The sequence below is a fragment of the Echeneis naucrates genome, chromosome 24 (assembly GCF_900963305.1).
Source record: "Echeneis naucrates chromosome 24, fEcheNa1.1, whole genome shotgun sequence".
Classification (NCBI taxonomy): domain Eukaryota; kingdom Metazoa; phylum Chordata; class Actinopteri; order Carangiformes; family Echeneidae; genus Echeneis; species Echeneis naucrates.
Genome location: NC_042534.1, coordinates 13025577 through 13050651, shown reverse-complemented (window position 1 = coordinate 13050651; position 25075 = coordinate 13025577). Strand labels below are relative to the sequence as shown.

The 25075-nt window shown below is 41.5% G+C and overlaps 1 protein-coding gene across 1 annotated transcript; it reads left to right on the top strand.

Moving 5' to 3' along the window:
• The first annotated feature begins 15205 nt into the window (after positions 1-15205).
• tbx18 (T-box transcription factor 18) lies at positions 15206-24278 on the top strand. The gene is made up of 8 exons (XM_029496600.1): positions 15206-15626; positions 16998-17160; positions 17581-17682; positions 18805-18976; positions 19396-19563; positions 20544-20608; positions 21969-22063; positions 22571-24278. The coding sequence occupies exons 1-8, from the start codon at positions 15392-15394 to the stop codon at positions 23110-23112; spliced, it is 1542 nt and encodes a 513-aa protein (XP_029352460.1). The 5' UTR covers positions 15206-15391; the 3' UTR covers positions 23113-24278.
• Positions 24279-25075: the final 797 nt, after the last annotated feature.

Here is a 25075-nt window from a genome sequence, read left to right as displayed (position 1 = left end):
GTGCATGTAGCCATCTTGTAAATGAACACAATCCATCACTGCGGGTTTTGCAGAACTGTCCAATATCTACATTCTCGTCTAGTTACAGGGTTCGTTTTCTTACTAAATAACACATTAAAGGGCCAATTTAGCCGAATCACAGATTTTTTTCCTGTTATTCCACTCGCTAAACACTACAAAAAGTTTTGGAAGTTATATTTTGGTAGAAAATAGTTCACGACAAAAGCAAACTTAAGTACCTAGAACACTGTTTTTCTAACATGTAAGAACCACAAACCAATTCCATAGTACCTTGATTATATTGGGTTGTTTGCAAAAGTCTCAGTGATGGATATCTCAACACTTTGCCTGATCATACCAGACCTGGTTGGATAACGGCAAAATACTTTCTTCCGTAATCCATTTGCCAACGCAAACTAGCCGTAAAATAGTTTAGTAACCCTGCAAATTGAAGGATATTTTTCCAAAAATTATCACGGACTAACTCCATCTTACTGCACCAAAAAAATGAAGTCTTTTTAGATGTGTGCTGCATTAAGATGTTTGTGGACCAAGTATAAAAGCTGCAATCATGAGTCAAACTTTTACCATCTGTTAACGAAGGCGGATGGAGTTTGCCTTTAATTTAGTGCAACTTTTATGTCTGCCTTTAATGAGTCGTACACCATGTGTGCCAATGTCATATGTTGGGTCTTGGGTCTTTCCCGTGGTGCCTGCCTGCCCGTCTTCCAGTGCTAATGTGCTAATCTGCTGTTTAGTCCAACCAGATGGGTTTCTCCCTTCCACAATGGGGAAAGATTGGGTAGAGAGGAAAGCGGGGAGGAGAGGAAGTTACCTGCAGTGATCTCCCCTCATTAAAAATCCCTCAGACTAAATTACAAACCCCCACACTCACACTCAGCCCCTCCTTTCCTCTTCTCTCTTTCTTCCATCCCCCCTTCCCAGGATAAATGAGCCAACTTTTATTAGGCAATGACAGGCTCACATACTCAAACTGTCTTCCATCTATCGGCCCTCTATACTCTCTGTAGAGCAGTTTACTTCTTTTCATTCTTTTAAATCTGTCTAGAGCTAATGTCTGACAGCTAGCCTGAAAGGAGTCGTCATACTCTGGCATCCACATCACAGGCCTCTTGGCATATGAACTGATTTCACATAAAACTAACACATTCCTTGCTGTAGATGAGAATAAAGCAAGCTAAAGATGAAAGTGGCTGAGATCTGAGAGCTAGATTTATACACATATATATGTGTGTTTGAAAGTGCAGAGAAACACAATATGTAAGAGCAGGAACACACATGAAACCCAATCAGGGAGACCACACATGCTCCATGCCCATCATTCACATGCACACATGCACATACTAACAGCTCTCTCACTGATGCCCTCTGAACGTCTATCAAGTTCAGACCATCACGCATGAATGCATTCAACAAGCACAGGGAGGTGTTGGGCCAAGGACAGGAGGAATGAGGGATGGAGGGGAAAGGAGGGGGAGAGATGCAGGGGTGGTGTAAAAACCTTCCTTGGAGGGTAAATAAGAGAGATGGTTTAAAAGCCTGATTAAAATTCTTATGCTTTATTACTCTACTCTTTAAATGGGCTGTTGACAAAAAAGACCAAAAAAAGGGAGAGGAAAAAGGCAAAGACGTGCAAAACTATGAGCCAGGACTGATTCTGAACAGACTCTTTAACAACGGAAACTCTGCTTGAAGAAAACTGCACCAAGTTTGTTGAGAAATCCCCTCGTATCACGACACACAAAAAAAGCAGAGAGGGGAAAGAACTGTTAAAACCCTTTGTCAAAATTAAACTCATGGACAAACATGTGACCAAGGTTAATAGTGGTCATCTCAAGTACATGTACACACACACCAAGGCTCCATCTTTCATCACAAGACATTGATCTCTTTTCCTTTACTGTCTACACACTCACACACTCAAAACCAAAACCACGGGACTAAAAATGGGTCCCTGTCATAGTCTATTAGGAGTAAATTTGCTGTGTCCACAGAGTTGTTCTCTCTTCCCCATTTCAGCCCCTTTCACTGTGTTTTGATTGCTCCCTGGATTTGATCCTTTCACCGCCTTATAGTATTAGAAGGATTCAGTTGCCGCCTTCACGGCCACACGACAGCCCGATCAGCTGATAACATCTGACCTGTTCACCAGAGGTGGTCATGGTGAGACTAGTCCAACCGTCCATCTTCTCTGGACTATCAATACCTATGTATGTTCAGCTATATACACACTTACTTTCTTTGCCATCCTTTTTTTTTTTTTTTTTTCTCTGGACCTAAAACTAATCTTGTACATTTAAAGTAAAATAGCAAATCAGCTGGAAACAATGACCGAGCAGAGTTTTTATCCAAGTGTCTAAAATAGTTAATTAATTGACTATCTGATAACATCTGCAATTACAACTTCAATTAGTTATATTTTGTATATCTTACAGGCACAGGGATGGGCAGAATATCACAAAACAAAATGTTGATATCGGATGAGAGCCATTCTTAATGTACAGTGTTTTAAAGGAATACCTTTAAAACACTTCACCTACTGTCATCACGGAGGTTATAAGAGAATGCTAACATAAAACAGCTAAAAAGGTCTAAGTAAATTAACGGTTGATGTTATTGTAGCCACTTCCCCGTTTCCATGTATCATGCAAAGCTATGCTAACTTGCTCCTGATTTACCTTCCTATTAGAAAGGCAGTCGAGTGAGAATGGTCTTCTCTAAATGCGAATAAGCATTTCTGACAAAATGTTGTGTTCCCGGTTTTTTCCATCTGTACAATTGACAAGATTCAGGAAAGATCATGGTTATGGTTTTAAAGTGATTATGGCATGGTTAAGGATAGGTGGATAAAACACCCCATTAAGGTACCTCTTGATATATTTTTCTATATGAAATATTAATACTCCACCACAATAAGAATGAGTGATTTTCTCACTCAGTGTTTCATACATCTTAACATCGCTGAAGACCGAGACACATAGGAAAACATCCTGACTGATCTCAGTTTCTAAGTTTTGGAATCGACTGCTTCATAAAGTCAAGGTTTCCAAAACATTTTCAAATCAGGATCCATATAAAAAAAATGTGTTTCATGCTGCTGAGCCAAAGCTGATGAAAACACATTAAAACTAACCAGAAGCACGACCCATTCAAGGTTGTAAACTACAGTTAAAGATCCAAGCTGTAAATCATAGGTTTTGCTATGGCCCAAGCTTCAAAGAAAGTTCAATATAATGTATTGCATCAACATAAAAAAAAAAAGTATGTATCAGCCCTGCCTATCTGTCTCTCTATCAAGGCACTGATCTTTTCAGCAGGCTCGTTTTTGACCTAAAGGCTTGTGGACAGCCACAGAAGGCATGACTACTCCTCCACAGTATTTGCAGGACTCCACAGCAGACTGTACACTTGATTTATGAAATAATTACAGTATCTGCTTCCACGCTGTCCACACAGTTTGAAATATACACAGCAAGCTGTTAAGGGACAGAGGATAAATTAATAAAGCTTACCATGGAGAGAGGTAAAGGAAGAGATGGGGAAATATAGATGCATTAGGTGGAGGTACATGTGGAAAGAAAAGACAGCACACAACAGTACAAAAAAGGAGTAAGGATAGATCATACTTGATGTGTTTCTCACTAATATCCCAGACATTTTTGGGCTCCAACACGCAAAGCTCCACAACTAGTACACACATTCATCCTTGTGCAGCGCGAGAGACTGCTTGTTGCAATTACCTGCTCTGTTCAGAGCCCATTATGAAAGGGAAACAAACTTAACTGTTCCTATGACCCCCAGTTGCACGGGGGTGTTTTTAATAAACCTATAAATGTTGTTTACATAGCCCCACTGTCAAAGGACATGGACACTGATGCTCTCTGACAGTAATTCCGACTGCTAATCTGTATATGTCTACCCAGAGGACTTTGAGGAGCCTCTCAATCTGGGAATTCACCAGAACAAAGTTAGGACAGATTTCAGAAAAGGACGTCTGATTCTGAGCCTTAGTCCTGTGGCTTCAGGTAATGAGTCATTTAAAAGGATGCAGTGTGTGGAATTTCATTTGTCACACTGGCACTACTTAATCTTCTTTTTCCACATACGTTTTATGCCTCATTCTAGTAATCCTTGATTGATTTATGAAAAACAAGACATACTCGTGCATCCAGCATTGCCAAGACACCCCCCCTCTGCGTCCCTGGCCCCCCAGTCACCCCCATCAGGGACTACAGAAATAGTATTGACACTGTAGTGTAAAACACATTTCATGCTCATTTGTCATGCATTGAGAAGCGGTTATTCATGTGTTCAGTTCATACAGAGCCACTTTAGGATCAATTTAGAGTTGAATTTCTAGCCAGCTGATATGTACATACATTCATCAGCAGTCTGTAACTTTGTCTGCAGGTGCTGAGCTGGTAAAATAAAACAGCCCTATAGGAGCCAGAGATGGAGTTGATGTGAATGGAGTTTGCTGCCTGGAAAAGCCAAAAGATACTTAAGCACTGCACAGACTTGAGCTGCAGACTTGGGCTATATGATCAGTCAAAGATTTTTTGTGTTTAAAAATTTGACCACGTTTACATAAAAATTTCGATGCAGCTTTAAGCCATATTTTGATACATCCCCACATTTTGGCGTTTTTACACATCAGAGTGATTCATTCCTTTCTGTTTGTTTTTGTTTTCATAATTTTTAGATTTTTTATCTCAAATGTTCATCACACAGAAGATCAGAGAGCTCAAAGGTCAAATCAAGCCAGACAAATGGACTAATACTCTGTAATCCTATGAGGAAATTCAAAATTCAGCGCTCTTAAAGGAGGCAGGACTTTAGAGTTTATGCGGTGGGGTCACATTAAAGGGCGTGCTTATTAATTATCCTCTAGCCATGTGGTAAAAATATTATTCTAAACGGTTGTATCATTTCTACTAAATGAGACAACATGCAAACAAACAAGCATCACCTTGGTTCGCTGGTGTGTTGTCAGCAGGCGTGGTCAGTGCCGTGCAGCTGCATCGTTCTCTGCGGGGTGTGAGAAACATCCTCACTGCCTCATCAACAAATCATAAAATCTCATATGCGCTCGTGTGAGTGTGAGATAATGCTCAGATGGTCAGTTCATATGAAAGATGAAAGGCTGGAGGACTTGGCCAGCTGATGCTTATGGTTACACAAACATACACAAACAATGTGTAGTTTCTAGTGTAATTAGAGTTTGAGTGAAGAATTGCCAGTGTCTCAGCTGGTGCGCGGTTAAAATAAAGTCAACAACACTTCATTTTCTAAAATATATGAATGATGACTGGATGATTGATGCACACATGGGCTAGTAAATAGCTGAAGAATGAATGGGTGGATCGATAAATGACTGAGGGATAGATGGCAGGAGCCAAAGCAGGGCTTAGTCTTTTGCTCTGCTGAATTCTATAATACTACACCAGTATAAACTGGGAATGTAATAATAATATTCCACTCAATAAACATCAGTCCAAACCATATTCCCAGTAAATTCTTCTGCTTTTATATCATTTTTCTGTTGGTATATGTGAACCACTTATTTGCTTCACTATCCACAATCTGTTCGAAGCAGTCAACATCTTAAGAGTTTATTTAGAGCCACAATGACACGTGGCAGTTTTGTAGGGATGAAAAATATCCCCCGGCCCTGAATATATGGTAAAACCCTATAGTTGTGAATTCAGAAATTGTATAAAGAACATATACAGACTTGCATGTGCAACGAAGCTATAATATGTTTGGACAGAGCAGGATGCCAGGCAGTGCCCGTTAAAGGCTCTAATGTGGCGGTGGTTTCATGGTGGTTGGCACAGATCAGCAGGAAGAGGGCAAAGAGAGGGTTATAAAAAAAAAAAAAAGGCAGTAATCGGGGGAGAGGGAGGGAGGGAGGTCTGGAGGGAAAGAGCAAGAGCAAGCTAAAGAAAGACGGCTATAGTTAAAGAGGCACACCACAGGCATCAAACAGTGGTAGATATGTGAATTCTCTCTTTCCCTCTCACTCTCAATGTGTCCTCACTTCATCCCTCTTTCTCCACCCCTCATCTCACTCTGGGTGTACGGCCTATTCACAGTATGGTCCTGGGGGTCAGAGTGGACCCTGCCCTCTCTCGCTCCCCTTTAATTCTCTTTCAGTCTTTCATCCTGTCTTTTTTCCTTTCACTGTGGAGAGAGGGGAGGGAACAAAAACAGTCATACTTCCCCTGAACTCATCTTTTATTAATCAGACCTCAGCAGTGTGTCAGGGGGAAGAGTGACGCACACAGCTTTGTGAGTTTAAGATGTGCCTAGTGGACAGACATGTGCACACACACATACACACACTAACAAGTAAAGAGCAACCAACCATGCAACTGACCACTGACAAATGCCTTGGGGTGTTTCATATTTCCTTCGCTGTAAAACAGGCCATCGCAAGAAACACCAGAGTGCTCGGTTTGTGCTTGAGTATGTGTCAAAGAGTGAGAGAGAGCTAGAGTGAGAACGAAATTAGAGAGACGGATGACTTGACTGCACCACACGACCTCATTCTCTCTGTCATTCATAAAGCCTTTCTTACTCTCTCCTCTTTTTCCTATCTCCTTTGCTAACACAAAGAGACACACACACACACACACCCTCACACAGACACACACGAGCTCGCAGGCGGAGCGGATATTCTGGGTGGTGTTATTCCAGGTGTGGAGTCGTTGAGGTCTCCATGCTGTGACCCTGTTATCCTGGGAAGAAGGAGAGTATTAGAGGCATGCCGAGAGAGGAAGAGACTCTATATCAAAAACACATTTTACCCCGAGGCTGTATCACTGCAGCTATATGTCTACAAACAAAGACGTGCACATGCAGATACGTACACACATATATACACAAGGACACTTGTACTTTTGTGCAGACGTGTTTCTGTGCACAAATATGAAGAGTATTGTGTGTGTGTGTTTGTGTGTGTACAAAGACTATGAATCATGAGCAAAATGTTGACCAGTATGGAGACTTTGGGGCTGAAAAGCAGTTTATATCAAAAAAAAAAAGCTTGAAGTAAAAATAAGTGTTTTCTCCTACCTCCAAACAGAGAAAAATAAAACATTGAGTACATTATTTTTTACACTAAAATGTTTGACAGAGGGCGGCATAGAGGCATAGTTGTTCATGTAGTGAGGCACTGTAGCCTCACAACATGAAGGTGGTGGGTTCGGTTCCCGGCCTAGGGCCGTTCTCCCCGTGCCTGTGTGGTTTTCCTCTGGGTACTCCGGTTTCCTCCCATAATCTAAAGATATGTATTTTTGGGTTAATTTGGAATCTAATGTCTGTAGGTCTGAGTGTGAGTGGTTGTTGGTCTCTGTCTGTCTCTGTGTGTTGGCTCTGTGATGGACTGGAGACCTGTACAGGGTGTACCTCATCCCTCGCCCGATGTGAGCACCCCCCGCGACCCGGAAACAGATAAGTTGAAGATAAATGAATGTTTAACAGATCTATCATCTTGGATAAGAGTAAGAGTAAATGTAAGATGACTGCAGTGCTAAACAAGTTAAAAAAAAAAATTAAGAAAAACGAAAAAATCTTTTAAAATTGCAAATCGAGATTGGTGTGAAAAAATCTAAATTGTTATTCTTAAGCCATATTACCCAGTCTGAGCTAGTGGGATTGTAAGGAATGTCACATACTTTCATAAAACGACCTTTTGGAAATGATATTAAAAATGTTTTCCCAGAATAACAGTGTGGGGTAAAAGTGAATAGTAAATGTTTGGTCAGGCAGATAAAGCCTTGACTGTGTTGAGTTTTACTCCTGTGAACACGCATCTAAAATAGTGATCATTGACTTCGTATCTAGGAGTGAGTAGTGTGATTAAAAAAATAAAATAAAATAAAAAAAAACTACTCAACATCATAATGATGTTGGAGCATCTGTATGTATGTGTATAAATGTAACTGTATTCTTTCAACCCAAACTAACAAAAATAATAACAAAAATTACATCAGGTTATTGACAAATGACCAATTGTATTTCCATTTGTGCATACATGTTAGTCAGATATGTCTGTGTACATGTTACTGTGAATCAGTGTGCACGATGCCTCCTAAAAGCTTTGATATCACTAGTCTCTCATTCAGAGTTCGTTCTTTCTGTCCATAGTTAAAACTGTATCATTATCACCAATTAGATCCTCAGAATGACTTAAAAATAACAACTGGCACTGGCAAGAAAGCAGAAAGCCCTCAAACATTTTGGGACTTGGTAATAAAGTTTCATTTATACAGATGCATGTTTTGTGCATGCTTTAACACAGTCATTCCTTAAATACAGTAATAAAACAGCATTCCTTAAATCTGCGCTAAATGCTAGTTAGCAAAGAGCTGGAGGCTGAATGCAGGGAGGAGAGTCTGGCTTACCGGACGCCTTCGCCGCCAAATTCTGACGACTTAGCTCTTTGATTAAAAAAAAACGCCTAAATGGTTCCAGTTGAGCCAGAGAAAGAGAAAAGAAATAAAACTCCAACATCTAAGAGATGAAAATAACCGTTGTTCTCTACTTTTAAGAGGCACGTGTGCTGGGGTTGGCCTGAGACATCAGTTACGAGCTGCAGATGTTTGTATGGCTTTTTATGATTGTTGTTATTTTCAAATTGCGGCATTTCCGTGATGAGCTTTGCACTCATTTGCAGAGATTGTGTGTGTCTACATGTATACATGGATGAATGAGAGCAAACCATCTAAAGGCTGGAGCACTTTCAGTTTAATTAACCATAGTTCTAATCTGTGCGATTTAGCAGCTCATCATGCAGTCTAAACACAGGAAACTAGAGAAGTCATTCCACACATTGATAGACTACACACACATGCACACTCAGACGCACACACAAACATACCTATAAATTAAAGAATTCCCTTGGAGTGAACAATAGGGCATAATCAAAACCTCTGCATACAAATCATCCCTCCTAATGATCTCATGCACACACACACACACACACTGCTCATATCAACTCTTTATGTGGCTTGAAGGATTATGAGGAGAAGCACCTCTGCTAGATGGAGAAAGTCATAAAAACAGCACCTGCTTGCTTATTCTTTCCCTGTTGCCTTTCCTCTCTGTCTGACTTTGAAACAGCAATATAATGACTTGACTTTTTTCCTTTTGCAGTTTTCATCCAACGCATTTTATATTGATGGGACAGGTAGGTGTTTCCCTTCTTGCTCATCCCGTAGTCTGACACAGTCAGTGCTGCCCAGCTCAACCAGTTTCCCATTAATCATAACCTTCCAGGTGTAGTCTATGAGGGGATGACATTAGCAGATGATCATGGCACCAGAGTGTGCTTTGGACACATGGGATCTGTTTGAAACTGTGTTCAATGCCAGCAAATTAATAGTTTAGCTCCGCAACTAATGACTCAACTTTGCAATTAATAGAGTTTACTTCATCCAGAGAAATATGTGAAAGCGTGTCTGCAGCTGACTTCAGTAAATGCAAGTGAAGCCAGTCCTGCAGTGTTTGACTTCTGCTGACCTGCATCACGTTCAAAGTTAGTTATTCATTAGCTCGTTGAAGCATTATATAGATTATGAGGAAGGACTTGCATCACTAAATTCCCTCTTTTAATTTAAGAGTAGTAGCCAAATCTTTGACACCATGGCATCCCTAGGCAGTGTAGTTGTTTTCAATTTATAAATCTTACATCACCACTGGATAGTCTTAACCCGCTTCATCCAAGATAAATGCTACAGACATCAATGCATATAATTCCGTAAATATTTCCATTAATTTATTCATTGAGACAGTTACAGTTCTTGTGGCCATTTTTCCCAGAATACCAAAAATCATTTCTATTGGAATCAATAAAAAAATCTATTCCTGTGTTAATAACACAAACCACAACATGTTTCTGAGCACCAGAAAGGCTAAATGTGAAAGGGACAACTATAGATGAAATTAGTTAACAAATACAGCAATGACAAATGTCACTTGGATATATTGTTTGTCTGTCCTCAGATGAACAGTACTATGAGAACTTACGCAGTTAAAAACAAGCCAGTATGTCTGAAAATGTTCAAAGTGTCAGGCTTCAGACACTGTTTCAGGTTGTCATATGAATATGAGTCAGAACCCGTGACTGGCTCTGACTGCCAACCAAAATTTACTTCCCTGACACAGAGTTTTGACTCACCTGCTTCTTTTAATTAAAATGTCATGCGTCTCTGCGCCATTCACTTTCTCTTTTACAAACTATGTATCTGCCACTGAAAAAACCCTAAAAAGTGTACTGTATCACTAACCACACACCACAGCTTAAATGCCTTCCCACTGCCTGTGAATCTGAAGAACTACTACTTAAGTAACAAGACGCACAAAAATGCAATTCACTTCAGATGTTTGTTTTTCTGAAATCAAAAAAATTTATATATATATTACTGCTTCAGCTGTAATTTACTGTAATGTATTTTGAACCCATTGAATACTGGTTAGAATCTCTTCCATTGGCTTCTACAAAAAGAAATCATATTAGTACACATCTAATTTTGAAGGGTTAACATTCTGTATATTTTTGTACAAATAGCTGATATTATATTCTGCTATTACATATAGGCTGTATAAAAACATTAAATTTTGGTCTTAATGTCTTCTTTCCTTTACAGCCAACCATTCTTCCAGGTTTGACTCACAGCTCCCTTTCTCACCTTGCAGTTTTAAATATTCAATTTCGGCTCAATGCAAATAGTAAACTGTGTTACACCCATATCGTTGATGTTATTACAGACACATTTATCATCCTGAATGCATTTCATCTTGATCTCATAAAAAATAATGATGTGACAGGCTGTATAGTGACAGCAAACAACCTGGCTTAGCTCAGCAATGCATTTCTGATCAGTGAGGATGAATCCAACAGTGGTACGGCAGTTTCATGCTGTAACTCAGGGTTGCATATAATCTTGAGTTATCTGTCTCTCTCTCGCTCTTTATGTCTGTGGTGTGTGTGTGAGACCAGCAATAGCAGCCAGAGCAGAAGTTCAACTTGAATAACATCCGAGACGCACAGAGGCCTGAATAAACGGCATCAAGACCAGAACCAGCTCGTAAAAAATTTCAATAAATGTCATAGATCCATCAATTTCTATCAAGCGCGTCAGTAAATACCACGTTTTCAATGGAAGGTTAACTTTATGAAAGCGAGCAGGGGTCACTTCACTTGGATGATGAGTGACTCTCAGCCAGCATAAGCAGGATATGCTTGCAGGGGCCCTGGTCGTTTGCTTTGCAGTGTTGGCACAACTGCAAATAGGCATGGAGTTCAAGTTATGACTCTCCCAGCGGAGCCATACAGGGGATCCGGCAGTTCTCGGCTTGGATTCAGCCTCCCAGGACGAACTGCAGGGGGGATGAGGGACCCCTGAACCTGGAAGGAGGCAGATGGCTAAAGCTTGATGCTGCAGTTCTCTCTGTATATATCTCAGATATCCATCATCAGTTTGACTACATTCTTGCTCCAGGTCAGCTCTAACACTAAGCCACCATGCCATCAGAACTAGGTTTTAGAAACCCATGGAAAGATATCACCCTTGGAAGTGCTGTATGAGTCCCATATAAGCAATTCATTGTGTATAGTTCTCCCTTTTCTCTCTGTCTCGCTAATACACACATGAATACACGCAGAAACACACACTCCTTCATGCCACTTCCGCCATAAAAGCCCTGGCAGTGATCCACGTGCCCATTAGCACGCGCTAAATAACTGTTAACAATGTATTACCCAGACTCCCCTGCCCCGCGTCCCTTCAAAGCTGACAGGTAATTATGTCAAAGGTTTTTAATAAACAGCCTATTCAGCGCTCAGTGGGTTACGCCTACCTTCGGAGTTACAAAATGGATTTTTGAAACGACACTTGTATGGATGTGCTGACCTCTGATTGGCTAAATCCCGTTTAAAGTTTGAAAAAAAAAACCAAAACAAAACAAAATACACACACACACACACACACCAGGTGAAACATGCACACGTAAGTGGCCGCACAATTTAGAACAATCAGCAAACAAATACCCGCGACGTTTTTTTTTTCACTATCAATATATAATAAGCTATTAATTATTAGCGCTGTGAAATATGTTAGCTGTTATTATTATTGGCGTCATTAAATACTATTTAAAAGTCTACAGTTAATCTTAATCCGTTATGTGTCCGCACGCAGTAAACGGTAGTAAATCAAAGCAGCGCTAAACAGATACTGCAGCACACATTTAGTTTGATGAATGGCAAGGCCAAATAACGCGGGGAACCTATTTGCTCTTGTTTTACAAAAGTAGCCCCTCTTAAATTTTCCATCCACGAATAAATGCAGCAGGCTAAAGCCGTGCTTAAGACTGAGGCACTGAACATAACCGACTCACACAGTCAGAGAAATAGGAGGAAAAATAAAGATAGATTTGTTTATGTGCAAATGTTTGCATAGCGCTGCCAGGCGAACAAATCCATATTAGACAGAAAAGAGAGTTTTAAGCCCACTTTAGGAGCCACTGCATGTAGAGGAAGACTGTGAATCATGGCTTGGCCGCAAAGACACAAAAGCGGCCTAGAGATTTTACAGATAAACAATTCCTTCACCTCAAAAATCTCTGCGGTCATTTTGGCCTTCAAGTCACTTCGCTTCAGCATTTTAGACCTCCTGTCGCGCAAGAGAATTAGTCCGCATTTGGAGTCTAATGTGGTAAACGAGTTTTTCAAATTGAGTGAGTCTCTTTTATTTCCTCATTATATTCTGCAGTTCACCTAAGTGGCGTTGTTTACTTTGTCTCAATCAATCTGCCTGAAATATTAGAAAGTCAAGAGATATTAAAGAGTCGCACACGGACAGCAGACGGCACAGTGATCTCCAAAATGCAAAAGAGTGCACCTGTTAAGGGAGAAAAGTAATACAAAGTAAATATGTATATATACATAGATTATATATAGATATATTGTAAAACATATATTTTTTTACACGTAACCCTATGGGCCTATCTACACCCCACCATTTTTTTTATATGCGAGCATGGATTATTAACACTGAATGGTTATAGTGAAGTGATTTGTTTACACGAATTACATCCAGAGTGATCTGCTAAACCGTTTATCTAGACGGGGGAAAAAAAATCCACGGCAGCTCTTTGTTTAATATTCATTACATAACTACCCCATGCAATATAACAACAATTAAGTGACTATTATTATTATTACTACAACTATTATTATTGTTGTTGGTACTATTTATTATTTACAACAGTTTATATTGTTATTATATCTTCTTTCTGAAAGTACCATCAAGTTGGGTTTTCCTAATGTAATATAAAGGAATTCTTTATTTGACTTATTAATTGCCAATACTTGCAACAATTAATTTATCGGGGCACCAGCTAAAAATACGTTAGGCTATATATGGTATAGGTCGCCTATAAGTTTTGGCTTTTATATATATCCTAACACTGAAATTTCTCAAATTTCATAAAGAGGTTATATAAATCGTTTATCTGATCGATATTTTGATTTTGTACATTTTAATTGATTCCACTGGCTATAAATATGTGAGAAAAATATTTCTGCAAAAAAAAAAAAAAAAACAAAAAAAAAAAAAAACAGAAGCTCTGTATGCCAATGCATTTAATAAATGCGACTTTATGACCATATTGAATCGAAACCAAACTCAATTTCAAATACTGTAAGATATGTTATTTTTAAATGCCCACGGGAGGTGAAACACATGGGACACACACGAACACGGTCCTTCCGCTTGACGTCCAATCACATCCACTGATCTCATGCCGATGGAGACGCGTCGTTTATTTAACCAGCAAACCACGAGAGGCCTCGAGCTTCACGCTCTGATTTTACTGAAGGAAACGTCACTGACGCAACCAGGAAATAATTAAACACCGCTGTGGATCGCCGAGGTTGCTAAGTAACAAATTAGCTGATCAATCGGGCCACCGCGTTTCCATTACATAATGGCACATCATCCTGTAGCAGATTTAAGCTAAACGGCAAACCGCCATGTTTCTTTGGAGCCAGGTTCTCCCCCTCCGTGTGTTACAGCCTCCGCACCGGCCTGTATCCTCGGCCTTGAAAGTGGGGAGGATTGTTTCTAAAGGTGTGTGGAGAGAATCCATCTTATCTCTCACTCCACTTCAGATGGCTGGGTTTCAAATCACCATCTTCACCATGTCTATTATTGATTCAACATAGAACTTATCGAATGCTTATCGAATGTTTCTATATTATCACAGAAAACACACATAAGCCCTTCGAGCCCATGACAATCATTAATTCGGAATAAAAATTAATTCGGCAAAGTCTGTATTCTTTAAGCATTTTTATATAAGCCTATATATTACAATTGTGAAATAATTCATACTGTACTGTATTTGTTTCAAGCCGAATTATTTTGCCGTTGTATTGAAAAGGGGACAGGAATTTGTTTGAGCATTAATGCCAGGGATGTTGTCACGCTGATGTCAAACAGACTAATTATATTTTATTATGCACAGCTTGTTATGAAGTAGAACTTTTGTTGTTTGCGGATGTTTCTGCTGTTTGCAAATGGGGGCAGGAATGGGAGATGACAGATTTGGTGAACTAATAATAAATATTTCATTACTTAATTTAAATGTTTGTTGTTTAAGATTGGGTATTGGTTGGTTGAGTATATAAAGAGGAAAATTAAAATTGGATTATTGTCCCTTCTATATAGTCGCAGAGGTTCAGCATCTATTTGTGAGTGTGAGAGTCATCAGTCATATGCGACGATGCCCAAACACATATGGAGTTAAGGTCTAATCCACGTGTGAAACACAAATTTGTGGGGCATGTTTATTGTTCTCCAGTGTCCGCCGTGCAGAGGCTACTGATGGCCAGAAATGTGAAGCATGTCGGGACGGTGTGTGAAAATGCGCGCGATGCCACGAGAGATGCTCCTCGCGCTCCTTCGCCTGCAGACATGATTCATTCTCCAGCTCTACTTTTACCACATAAGGCGGCACGAGCGGCCCCACAGCAGGCGGGACTAGAGGAGAGTTCCGGGGGGTTGGGACCACTCGTGATTGGTTGCTGTGTGCCGTGATTGACAGGTCCCCCCTCTGTGCTCTGCTCTAAGCTCCGGTTGTTGACACTCTCCAAAAGTCCTCACAGCTTTGACGGATAACGGAGACATTGTTAGGGCTTCCTCTGCTGCCCGGCCGGAGGACGGAGAGCCCGTCCCACCCAGAGCACGCTGCCACTGTGGATTCTCTTGTTTTCAGACTGCCCGCCTTCCGAACCGTTCTCGCCTCTTGCAAACCCGTGTCTCCGTCTCCTGCCTCCCGCTCCTCCGCCCCGGCGCTGAGAGAAATGGCAGAGAAGCGGCGCTCCCCCTGCGCGTTGAGTGTCAAGGCTCATGCCTTTTCGGTGGAGGCGTTGATCGGAGCGGAGAAGAGACGCAAGACGACCGGAGAAGATGCGGTGTCCCCCGGATACGAGGACGGGACTGACGTCTCAGATGTACCGGGGAGCCCGGGGCCACGGGCCGACAAAGCGTGCACCAGTGACCGGGGAAGCGAGGCCGAGTGTGCGAGTGACGGATCCCGTAAGCAGACAACAAATACACACTACAGCACGAGAAAGCTAACAATAATTATATCATAATAATACCTATAAGAGGCTTTATAATAATAATAATAATAATAATAATAATAGCAACGAAAAAGTGGCCAGTGCTACATGCCTTTAACAGGCCCCTGAAAAGGCATAGCTAAAAGTAAATGCATTTAAATAATGCCAATCTCAGATTAAACTGCAAACGCTATTGTCTCATTGCACTTGTTTTCACAATTTTGCATTGATGCCTTATATTGCTAATTATTTTATCTTCTAGCAATAGGCCATGCCACTTGTGTGATCTTGTTATCATATTCGAAGGGAAAATTAAACCTGTTTCACGCTGATGTATATAAGAGCATAATAAGAGGCAGTCCTGCTATTTCCATCAGGGGTATTTATTCTCTCTCTGTCTCTGCTGCTCTCAGTAATAAAGAGGCAAAAGATGCAGGTTATTAGGTACAACAACGGTCAGAGTCAGACTCTGGAATTGTGATATGATATCACGGCCCTGGCCTTGTAAATATGACTGGTGTGAGTGTGACTAATGTGAGGCGCTTTATGAGTTGTGTTGCAATCATAAACACGCCAATTAGCAGCGTATAAAGGCAGGGAAACTGCCACGGTAAGGATGCTGAGAGTCCTGCAGAAAGGCATAAGCCGAGCGGCCCTGACAAATTACGATTTAAATCTGCTGCAAATTGAAAATGCCCTTGGCTGAGGATGTTGTCTTTGTGCTAGTTTGGCTTGTTAGCTCCATGTCTAATGTGTATTAATTTCCTCCACTTGGCGAGGACTGTGCTGAACGGCGCAAATAACAACAGAGACACACAAATACGACTGGGATGTCCTCTGCAGTAAAGCAGATCCAAACCTAAGCACACCGTAACGGAAATCATTTTAGAGTTCCTAATGCAACCTAAGGTAAATCGGTGTTCAGTAACGACACAGTGTGGATACATTCACTAATAATTGCAGAGTGACCTTAATTTCATGAGTCATAAATTGCTATAGTAATCTTAGAAAATCTGAGGATGTAGTGAACCAGAGTTCGCCATGAACATTATTTTACCTCCTTAAAGTAATAAATATGAAATAACTTTTAGGGGGTTTGCAGTCGTGCTTACTAATGAATCATTTTCATGATTGCTTTACTTGAAATGTTGGTGTTTCATACAGTATATCAGCAGACATTGATCCTAAGGGTGTGTATTTAAAATGTTCTCCAGGTTTCAAACTGTAGTCTGAGTGGGAGTCACGGCGCAACATGTTTTCAATAGTAACATGAAGGTGAATAATGCTCAGACTGCAGAAGTTTATCACCATTAAAACGTGTCAATGTGTGCTCGTTCTGGTGCAGCGGAGAGCGAGGACACGCTGCTGGAGAGTCCGCAGTCTGTAGCTCTGTGCACGGCTCCGGTCACCGGCACCGGAGAGGAGGCCCGGGTTGACCTGCAGGGCTCAGACCTGTGGAAACGCTTCCACGAGATTGGCACGGAAATGATCATCACCAAGGCCGGACGGTAAGACCGAGCATGCACTGACGCGGGCGGCCAGTTATTAACACTATTATTATTTATTGCAGAAAAAAATAAATATATTGCTCATCCTTGCCTGATATACTGAGGAAAATGAACATTTCCTACATTCAGGCCAATAATAAAAAATGCACTGAACATTAAATTTAAAATATAAAAAAAAGATAAACCACATCAGCTGTCTGCAGAACTTATTAAAATGATCCCTCAAATAATTTACATCCTTAACCAGAACAGTCTGCGGTATTTTGTAAACTATTATTATTGTTCTCGTCCCGTTATTAGGCTATTACAGTTATTATTATTATGATTATGATTATTCCACGGTTACAATGCCTGCGTGTTGTAAATCCACGCAGGACTGTGGTGCAGTTGAGATCTCATGTTATTTGGTTTCCCTCTCAGGCGGATGTTCCCCGCTATGCGTGTGAAGATCACGGGCTTGGACCCACACCAGCAGTATTACATCGCAATGGATATAATCCCCGTGGACAACAAACGATACAGGTGAGAAGCACAAAACACGCGTACACAGCGCAGAAATCCGACCCCAGGATAATAAAAGAGACGATAGATAGATTTTGACCCTTATTTTGACATTTTACGCAAAGTGAAAATAAAAGAGAAAATTGTGATGGAAATATCAAAGATCTCAATCGCTGGGGGAAACGGTGGAGTTGGTCTCAATTTAGCTTCCACGTCCCTCCACTGCTCGTGGGACAACCCGGGATCTTTCAGTTGTTAAACCCCAGACCTCTGTCCGCAAATGGCTCCTGGCACCGGTGTTTTGTCACGGCGGTTTTGCCTTCCCTTTTGGAAAAGGCCTTTTGGATAGCTAACCTCTCCACCCTAGAAGGTCAAACCAACAAATGTCGTTATAACGCAGGAAATAAAAAAGGAAAGGGAAAAAAAGGGGGGTGTTGCTGCAGCTCCATCCATGCAGCCAAGCCTTTGCATGCTATACACACCAGCGGCCTGTCATTTCAGACTCCAGCTTTGTGCACACGGTTTCCAGCTGCGTGCCGCGGCGGTGAGTGACGTCGCTGGGATCGAGTCGTCCGCCGGTACTTGCAGCGTACGGCCACGTTTCCCTCACGCGCACTCAGCACGGCGTAAACGCAATCTGCGGCTTTTTATTCCAACCAAATGTTTAACAGCAGGTGATGAACACACCTTCAGCCAGATGAGCTAATTAGACGCTGTGTTTTTAACGGAAAGCTCTAAACATATATGGACATCGTTTTAAATTATGACACATTTAACTGCACATCCTTAGTAAAAATGGCAGCAGGTAAACAATTGGGACAAATTAAAAGCCAAAGACTTGGAGGGTTTAACATCTTCACATAAAATGTTGCACAGAAGAAGTACGTGTTTGATTTATGTTCCAAATCTGCGCCGAATCACAATCCTCCGAATTTGATTGAAATATTCGAAGTAGATTTCAGTGGCTCTCACTCCCCATGTCGGTTATTCAGGATAACTCACAAAATCCCCCATGTCATTTTTCTTCCTTGACAAATCACGCTGTGAGTGGAATTTGTGGCCTGTATGGTGAGGCCGACACAAATGCCCGCCTGTGATACTGTGCCCATTTGCCTTCCCCCTGTGTGTGTGCGCATCGTGAAGGTATGTGTACCACAGCTCCAAGTGGATGGTAGCGGGGAATGCGGACTCCCCTGTGCCGCCCAGAGTCTACATCCACCCGGACTCGCCGGCGTCAGGAGAGACTTGGATGCGTCAGGTGGTCAGCTTCGACAAACTCAAATTGACCAACAACGAGTTGGATGACCAGGGCCACGTAAGTGCTACAGCCAAAAAGATTAAAACAAAAGAAGAGTTCTTTATTATTATAAGGTCTTATCATATTCATTATAACGTCATCTATTTGAAATTATTTTATCTCCAGTATATTTTTGATTTTTTTTTTTTTTTTAGGTCAGATTAAATCATTGTAAACTTTTTCAATAAATGGAGGATTTTAGAGTGCAATGCAAGTCTTGCATGTACAGCAAGGAATAGACCTTGTTGTGTCCTATATAGACAGAAAAATATTAAAGAGTCTCTTATATATTAGAATGTGCATTCTTTGTGTGTGAAGGTGGATAAAACTGTATTGATATATTTGTTCATTATTCCACAAACTTGTTTTAGGGCAGTGTATAACATGAAATTTCCCTTATTATTTTAATGCTAAAAAAGTCATTCCTTCATATTTAGATAATTCTTCACTCCATGCACAAGTACCAGCCCCGGGTCCATGTGATCCGTAAAGAGTGCGGAGAGGAGTTATCCCCAGTGAGAGCCATCCCTGCTGGGGAAGGCACTCGTACCTTTTCCTTTTCTGAGACGGTGTTCACCACGGTCACAGCATATCAGAACCAACAGGTAATGCAGCCGACCGCTACACAGCTACATTTCAACATGAACCAACACCACTAGATGAACCACATACACTGAAATAGCTGCCGTGGCCAAGAATCCCATGATGTGGTGGTTCTATACTGACTGCCCTGTGGCCGACAGATGTTTGTTTTGTAGCTTTGCACTGTTTGTGGTTACTAGTTAGTGACTGATAAAGGTTTTAAATACACTTCTGCGGGTCACACTGGTGTGTTTTCCTTTTCATGAGTTTCAGACAGGTCTATATAATGTAGAAAAATAGAATCCTTTAAATTTCTGCTATTTTACGGTTTTCATCTTGGTCCGATTTGCATTTCTAGAACAGATTCTTCCACATGCATGTCTGTGTGTGTGTATGTTTGTCTTGGAAAACACAGAGAAATTTTTGTAGTTTTAATCAAATTTACCAGGTTTATCACACTGATTATCACATTGGTGCTGTTCATTGAATTTTTTTTAAACATATTACTACATTGGGTGTTTCACATTTCCTGCGTATTCTCACACCAAATTTTTTGAAGAAGCTGCTGGTTTTTATGGACTTTTGCGCTCGAGCAGATAGTGTGAGCTTTGAAGTAGGATGTTCACAGGGATTGGCCAGCCCACAGTGCATGATGGCGTAAGTCAGAACATGGTGCCTATAAAAGTCTTTTTGGATGTGGGTCATAGAACTTAAACACCACCCACAGCCTGGGCAGCCCCATGGCGGCCCCGGGGACCTTAACCAACATGTATACACGCACACACAAATTGACATATATGTGCAAGGAAACGCACAAAAATAACAAACAACTGGCACAACCAGCAGCTAACTATGCACATAAATGTATTTATTCATAGATTTGATTGAAAGATTACAGAGGAGTAAAATTATTTTGGTTGGAAATAAACTTCTATTATACTTATCATGGCCTCTGTACTAAGTAAAATTTTGGAAATAATTAGAGTCTTATTTTGCCTTTCAGATTACAAGGCTGAAAATTGACAGAAACCCATTTGCCAAAGGCTTCAGAGATTCTGGCAGGAACCGGTGAGTTCATTTCAACCACAGAGATTTTCACATTATCTAGTGCATTAGGGGTAATGTGGGATGCATGACTGCATTATATTCTGGCTTGGTTGTGGTTTTTGTCACGACTATTTCAGTCAGATTTTATGGGGAGCAAAGCTATGTATTTATTTATTTTTTTGAATGGAAAATGTGCAGCAGCCTCCCACCAACTCCACTCTAAATGGGAGAAAAGAAATTGACTAAACTGAACAGACGTAGCGCATATTATTATGGTTTCATCATATTAATCTGTGATGTATTTTCATTGAAATGTGCTAACTTTAAAGGCATATTAATTTCAACTATTGCATAGTTATGGGCACACACTCCAATAGAGAAAGATCCAACCTCAGCAGCAAACCTAAATGGAGCGTCAGTCTCCAGTCGGCCTCATAAGATAAACATCAACAGCAAAATAATAAAAGTCAAGAGCGTCTTGAAGAAAATTGGTATAAAAACATTTCTAAACATATATAAACACTACATTAAAACAACACAGTAGCAAAAGTCCAAAAGCCTCCAAACAGCCGCTCCCCTGAGGCCTCATAGAAATCGTTAGAGAGGAGGGGAGAGAGAGGGGGAGAGCAGGCAAAATGGGAAGAAAGTGTGAGACAAAAAATTTGAGAGGGAGGAAGGCAGAGAACAGCAAACTGGATAACCGAGGGACCCTGACAGCTGACCCTATAAAAGTTAAACTCAGGAAGGCCGAAAAAAAGCCTCCCCTTAAATATTACAGGAAGAGTTAAGCAGTTTGCTAAATAAACTTCTGCTCTGATAGGCTGCTTTGGTGCACACAGAGCCGCTCCGGGCAGCTTGTCTGAATTATCACCGTGGCTACAACCCTGCGGGGGGGAGGACTTTTATCCTCACGCTAACGAGGGGTAACAGAGCACTTGCATTACCCCGCCACAGCAACCCTCTGCCCCACCTAGAGGAGGCGGGAGAGGCAGGTTTGGGGGGAAGGGGAGTCCCACCTCGTAAATCCTGGCTGCAGCTTCCTGCTCCTTCGTCCTGATTCGCCCGTAAAAGCCGTGTGAAAGCAATTACCTCAGAGCACCCGACTGGCAGCAGCCAATCACAACACGGCATTTATGCCCCTCATTACCTGTGGTCTCCATGGAGATGGCAAGAGAGGCCCCACGGCCAAGTAAGATGGCCGCCAGGTGGTTGGCGTAATGTGCGACCCTATGAGGCATGCAGGGAGAGCGCGGCTGCAGCTGCAGCAATGCCTACAGAAAAAGTCTGGGGCTATGAAGTTCAGTTCCAAGGGATTTTGCGATGATTTGTCTGTAATGTTGATGTATGTGTGTTAACATCTACATTGGTGTGTGTTCTACAGGATGGGCCTAGAGGCTTTGGTTGAATCTTATGCATTCTGGCGTCCGTCTCTGCGGACTCTAACATTTGAAGACATCCCTGGCATGGCCAAACAAGGTAGAGTTAACAAAGAGGAGCATTTTGAATAATGAAGTCGTCATTAGTCGTAAAATTAGACATTTGCCAATGCTGATCTTGCCGACCCATCCACACGACATAATTTATCACTGCCATCCAAAGAATGTAACATAATTTAAAAATATATATATTTTTCAAAGATTGTTGTTAACCATTACCAGTTTCTGACCAGCAACACATGGTAAGAGGTGGGCACAAAAGGTGGCAAAGGTAAGGGAAATATAGCAGTCATGCTGATAAGTAACCAAGGAAGAGGAGTGTTATAAAAAAGGTGCTTTTCTTTTCCAGGTCAGTCTTTATACACCCAACTGTCCCCCACCAAACCTTCTCCCAAAATGGTTTAGGGATGTACAAATCCAAGTATTCCACAAATTCTGTATCAGGCCCACTACAGTTCGGTTTATTAGATCTTTGTGCAGCCATACTTGCTCATATTTGAGCCCCTCAAGTTTTTCTTTTTCTTTTTTTCTGGCTCTGTTTCTGTAGGAGTCCCAGGAGCTCATGGAGGGGTTGGCGCATCATCTCACCTGCTCTCCACATCCCCATGCTCCTCACCTTTCCAGGTTTGCCCTCTCAGTCCACCTGACTACACCTGCAGTCGACCCACACACCCCCTCCATCGTTACAGCAATCCCCCGGAACCGTTCCCCCCTCCCAGGGGTCCATCAACATATGAAGGTGAAGGATTCTGTTCCCTGCCTCTCCCTCCTTCTCAACTTGGTTATCTATCCAACCCCACCCCGCAGGGTTACGCCGGTCTTCGCCTCCACACGCCGCCCTACAGCCTGTATGGTTACACATTCCCCCCGTCACCCCGCCTCGCTGCCAGCCCTGATAAAATGGCTGCTGCTGCCACTGCCAATCATCAGAGTGCCTTCCTTGGCTCTTCTCCTAGTGGGACTCTAACGGACAGTCTGGGTGTAATCAGTGGAGGACAGCAGGGCTTCTTGTTTGACTCGCGGACTTTAGGACTGGCAGGTAGCCAGCCAGGAGGTGGAGCCTCACAGGTCACAGCCCACATGAGCTGAATTTGATTCTGGATGTCGAGGGTTGTCACGAACACAAAATGACACCCTTGAGTGGGTGTAATTTGCTCTTGGTTCAGAATGTTCTTCAGATGAATCATCCATGTCCTGAACAGGCATTGAACTGTGGACAAACAGAAGAGTGACAGGTCAAGTCACTGCTTCTGCGAGCATATGAACTTGTCAGAGGTCCTTTAACTGAAGGAAATATTTTCTTATCTTTTGAAGCATGTTTTGTATGACATGCATATGCAGCCTCAATGATGACTCAAGGAAGAAATGTCCTGCGGCCTTGATTGAGCAGTCCAAATGATGCAGACCAGTGACTGAACTGGAATTGAAAATGGATTGGGCAGACACAGAGCTGGCCCAGGCACTCAAAGCAAGCACTTCAACCCCTGGCAGGAGGCCATGAAACAGTAACTATTATACTCGCACAGCATTCTGCATAGCCTCTGGGATCTCACCAACTTTGAATGGAGGTACTTAACTCAACTTAAAACTTTTTTGAAGGGAAAGATTGACTAAAGCCTGTTTGTCAATTCGAGTTTGAAATCTTTTTCATTACATGTATTCAAAATCAAGTCTTTGGATTAACAAATATGCCGCTAATATCCATTTAGCAATATGCACTATACACAGGGCCTCTTCACAAGTCACACTGAAAATAAAACCAAAAAATACTTCATATACAGAAACAAGAGCCTGACACATATTCACGCAATGACATCATGGCCACAAGAAACCATGAGATGTACCCAAGTGACAGTTACGGACTGATGATGGGAGAGTGACAGATGACGTAATGGTCAACAACATCTACATTTACTTTGGCAGATGTTTACTTGATGCAGCAGTCTGGACGTCAGACTAAAGAACGTCTTTCCCTGTGTGACACATATGTAACTGCACATGATGGCTGTGTATTTAGCATGGGGGCGAAGGCAAGCACAAAGAGAGATGTGTATATAAAAGGGCGGTGTGACCTTTCGCACTTAAAAACCCTAATGCACCTGCTTCTGCTCTTTAGACTGGGCCAGGTATGAAACAGCCATCCTTGAACTGGACCGGAAAGCTTCTCTTGCAAACAAGCGCTACCAGCATGCCCTTTGCTGGGGACATTAACATGTTCTTCAACCTTTTTGAGCCAAATGAAATATATCTATTCATGACACAATGTTTATATGTAGCCAAATAAATATCTTACTAATTTAACTGAGTTCAGGTGGTGTAGCAATGCCACTCCATGTGTGTGAACTTTCTTAATATATATGTTTTTATTACTGAAGCAATTCCTATATTTTGTTTCTCTGTGACAACAAAACAATGTATGCTAATGCTAAATGTTATTTGAGTGTGTGTGATAAAACACAAAGACTGGGTTTTTCCACGAGGCTTTAGATGCAAGAGAAATGAAAACCGCATGATCACATACACCATACAAATGACACATTTTATCATCTTTTTCGGCAATGCACAATAATCTTATAATTACACTATAGTCCGCTCTGGAGTTAGACCAGACTCATCACACGAGACAGGGTGTGTAGTTGATGTTGGTGTGAGGGTGCAGATGTGTGTGTGTGTGCGTGGCGACAGGTGGTTGAGTTGTCAGCAAGTGTGTGACCTCACAGTTTCAAAGTTCATGGATCCCTGAGAATTGACCCCCCCTCCCTACCTCTTTTCACTTAAGTCATACTACTCTACAGCTGAAGGCATACGACAGTATTTCTCAGAAAGCGGTTTGCTGTCACACACTTCAACTGAACACCTGAACAAGCACAAAGTCTCCAAGAAAACAGAAAACCTATGGATTAGTCCAAACTATTTCTTCAGCACCTTGAGCCCAAAGTAAGATTGTGAAAATGACAACACAAGCACACATATTACAGCTCCCATAATGCCTGGTAGTTAAAGAGGGTTTGTCAGATGGATAGCTACAAAAACAAGAATGAAATAAAACAGA

Excerpts from the sequence above, each read along its gene's own strand:
- tbx18 (XM_029496600.1), top strand. The coding sequence starts at position 15,392 with ATGGCAGAGAAGCGGCGCTCCCCCTGCGCGTTGAGTGTCAAGGCTCAT. Across the intron at positions 15,627-16,997 it reads GTGTGCGAGTGACGGATCCC|CGGAGAGCGAGGACACGCTG; the intron begins GTAAGCAGACAA and ends GTTCTGGTGCAG. Across the intron at positions 20,609-21,968 it reads AGAGATTCTGGCAGGAACCG|GATGGGCCTAGAGGCTTTGG; the intron begins GTGAGTTCATTT and ends TGTGTTCTACAG.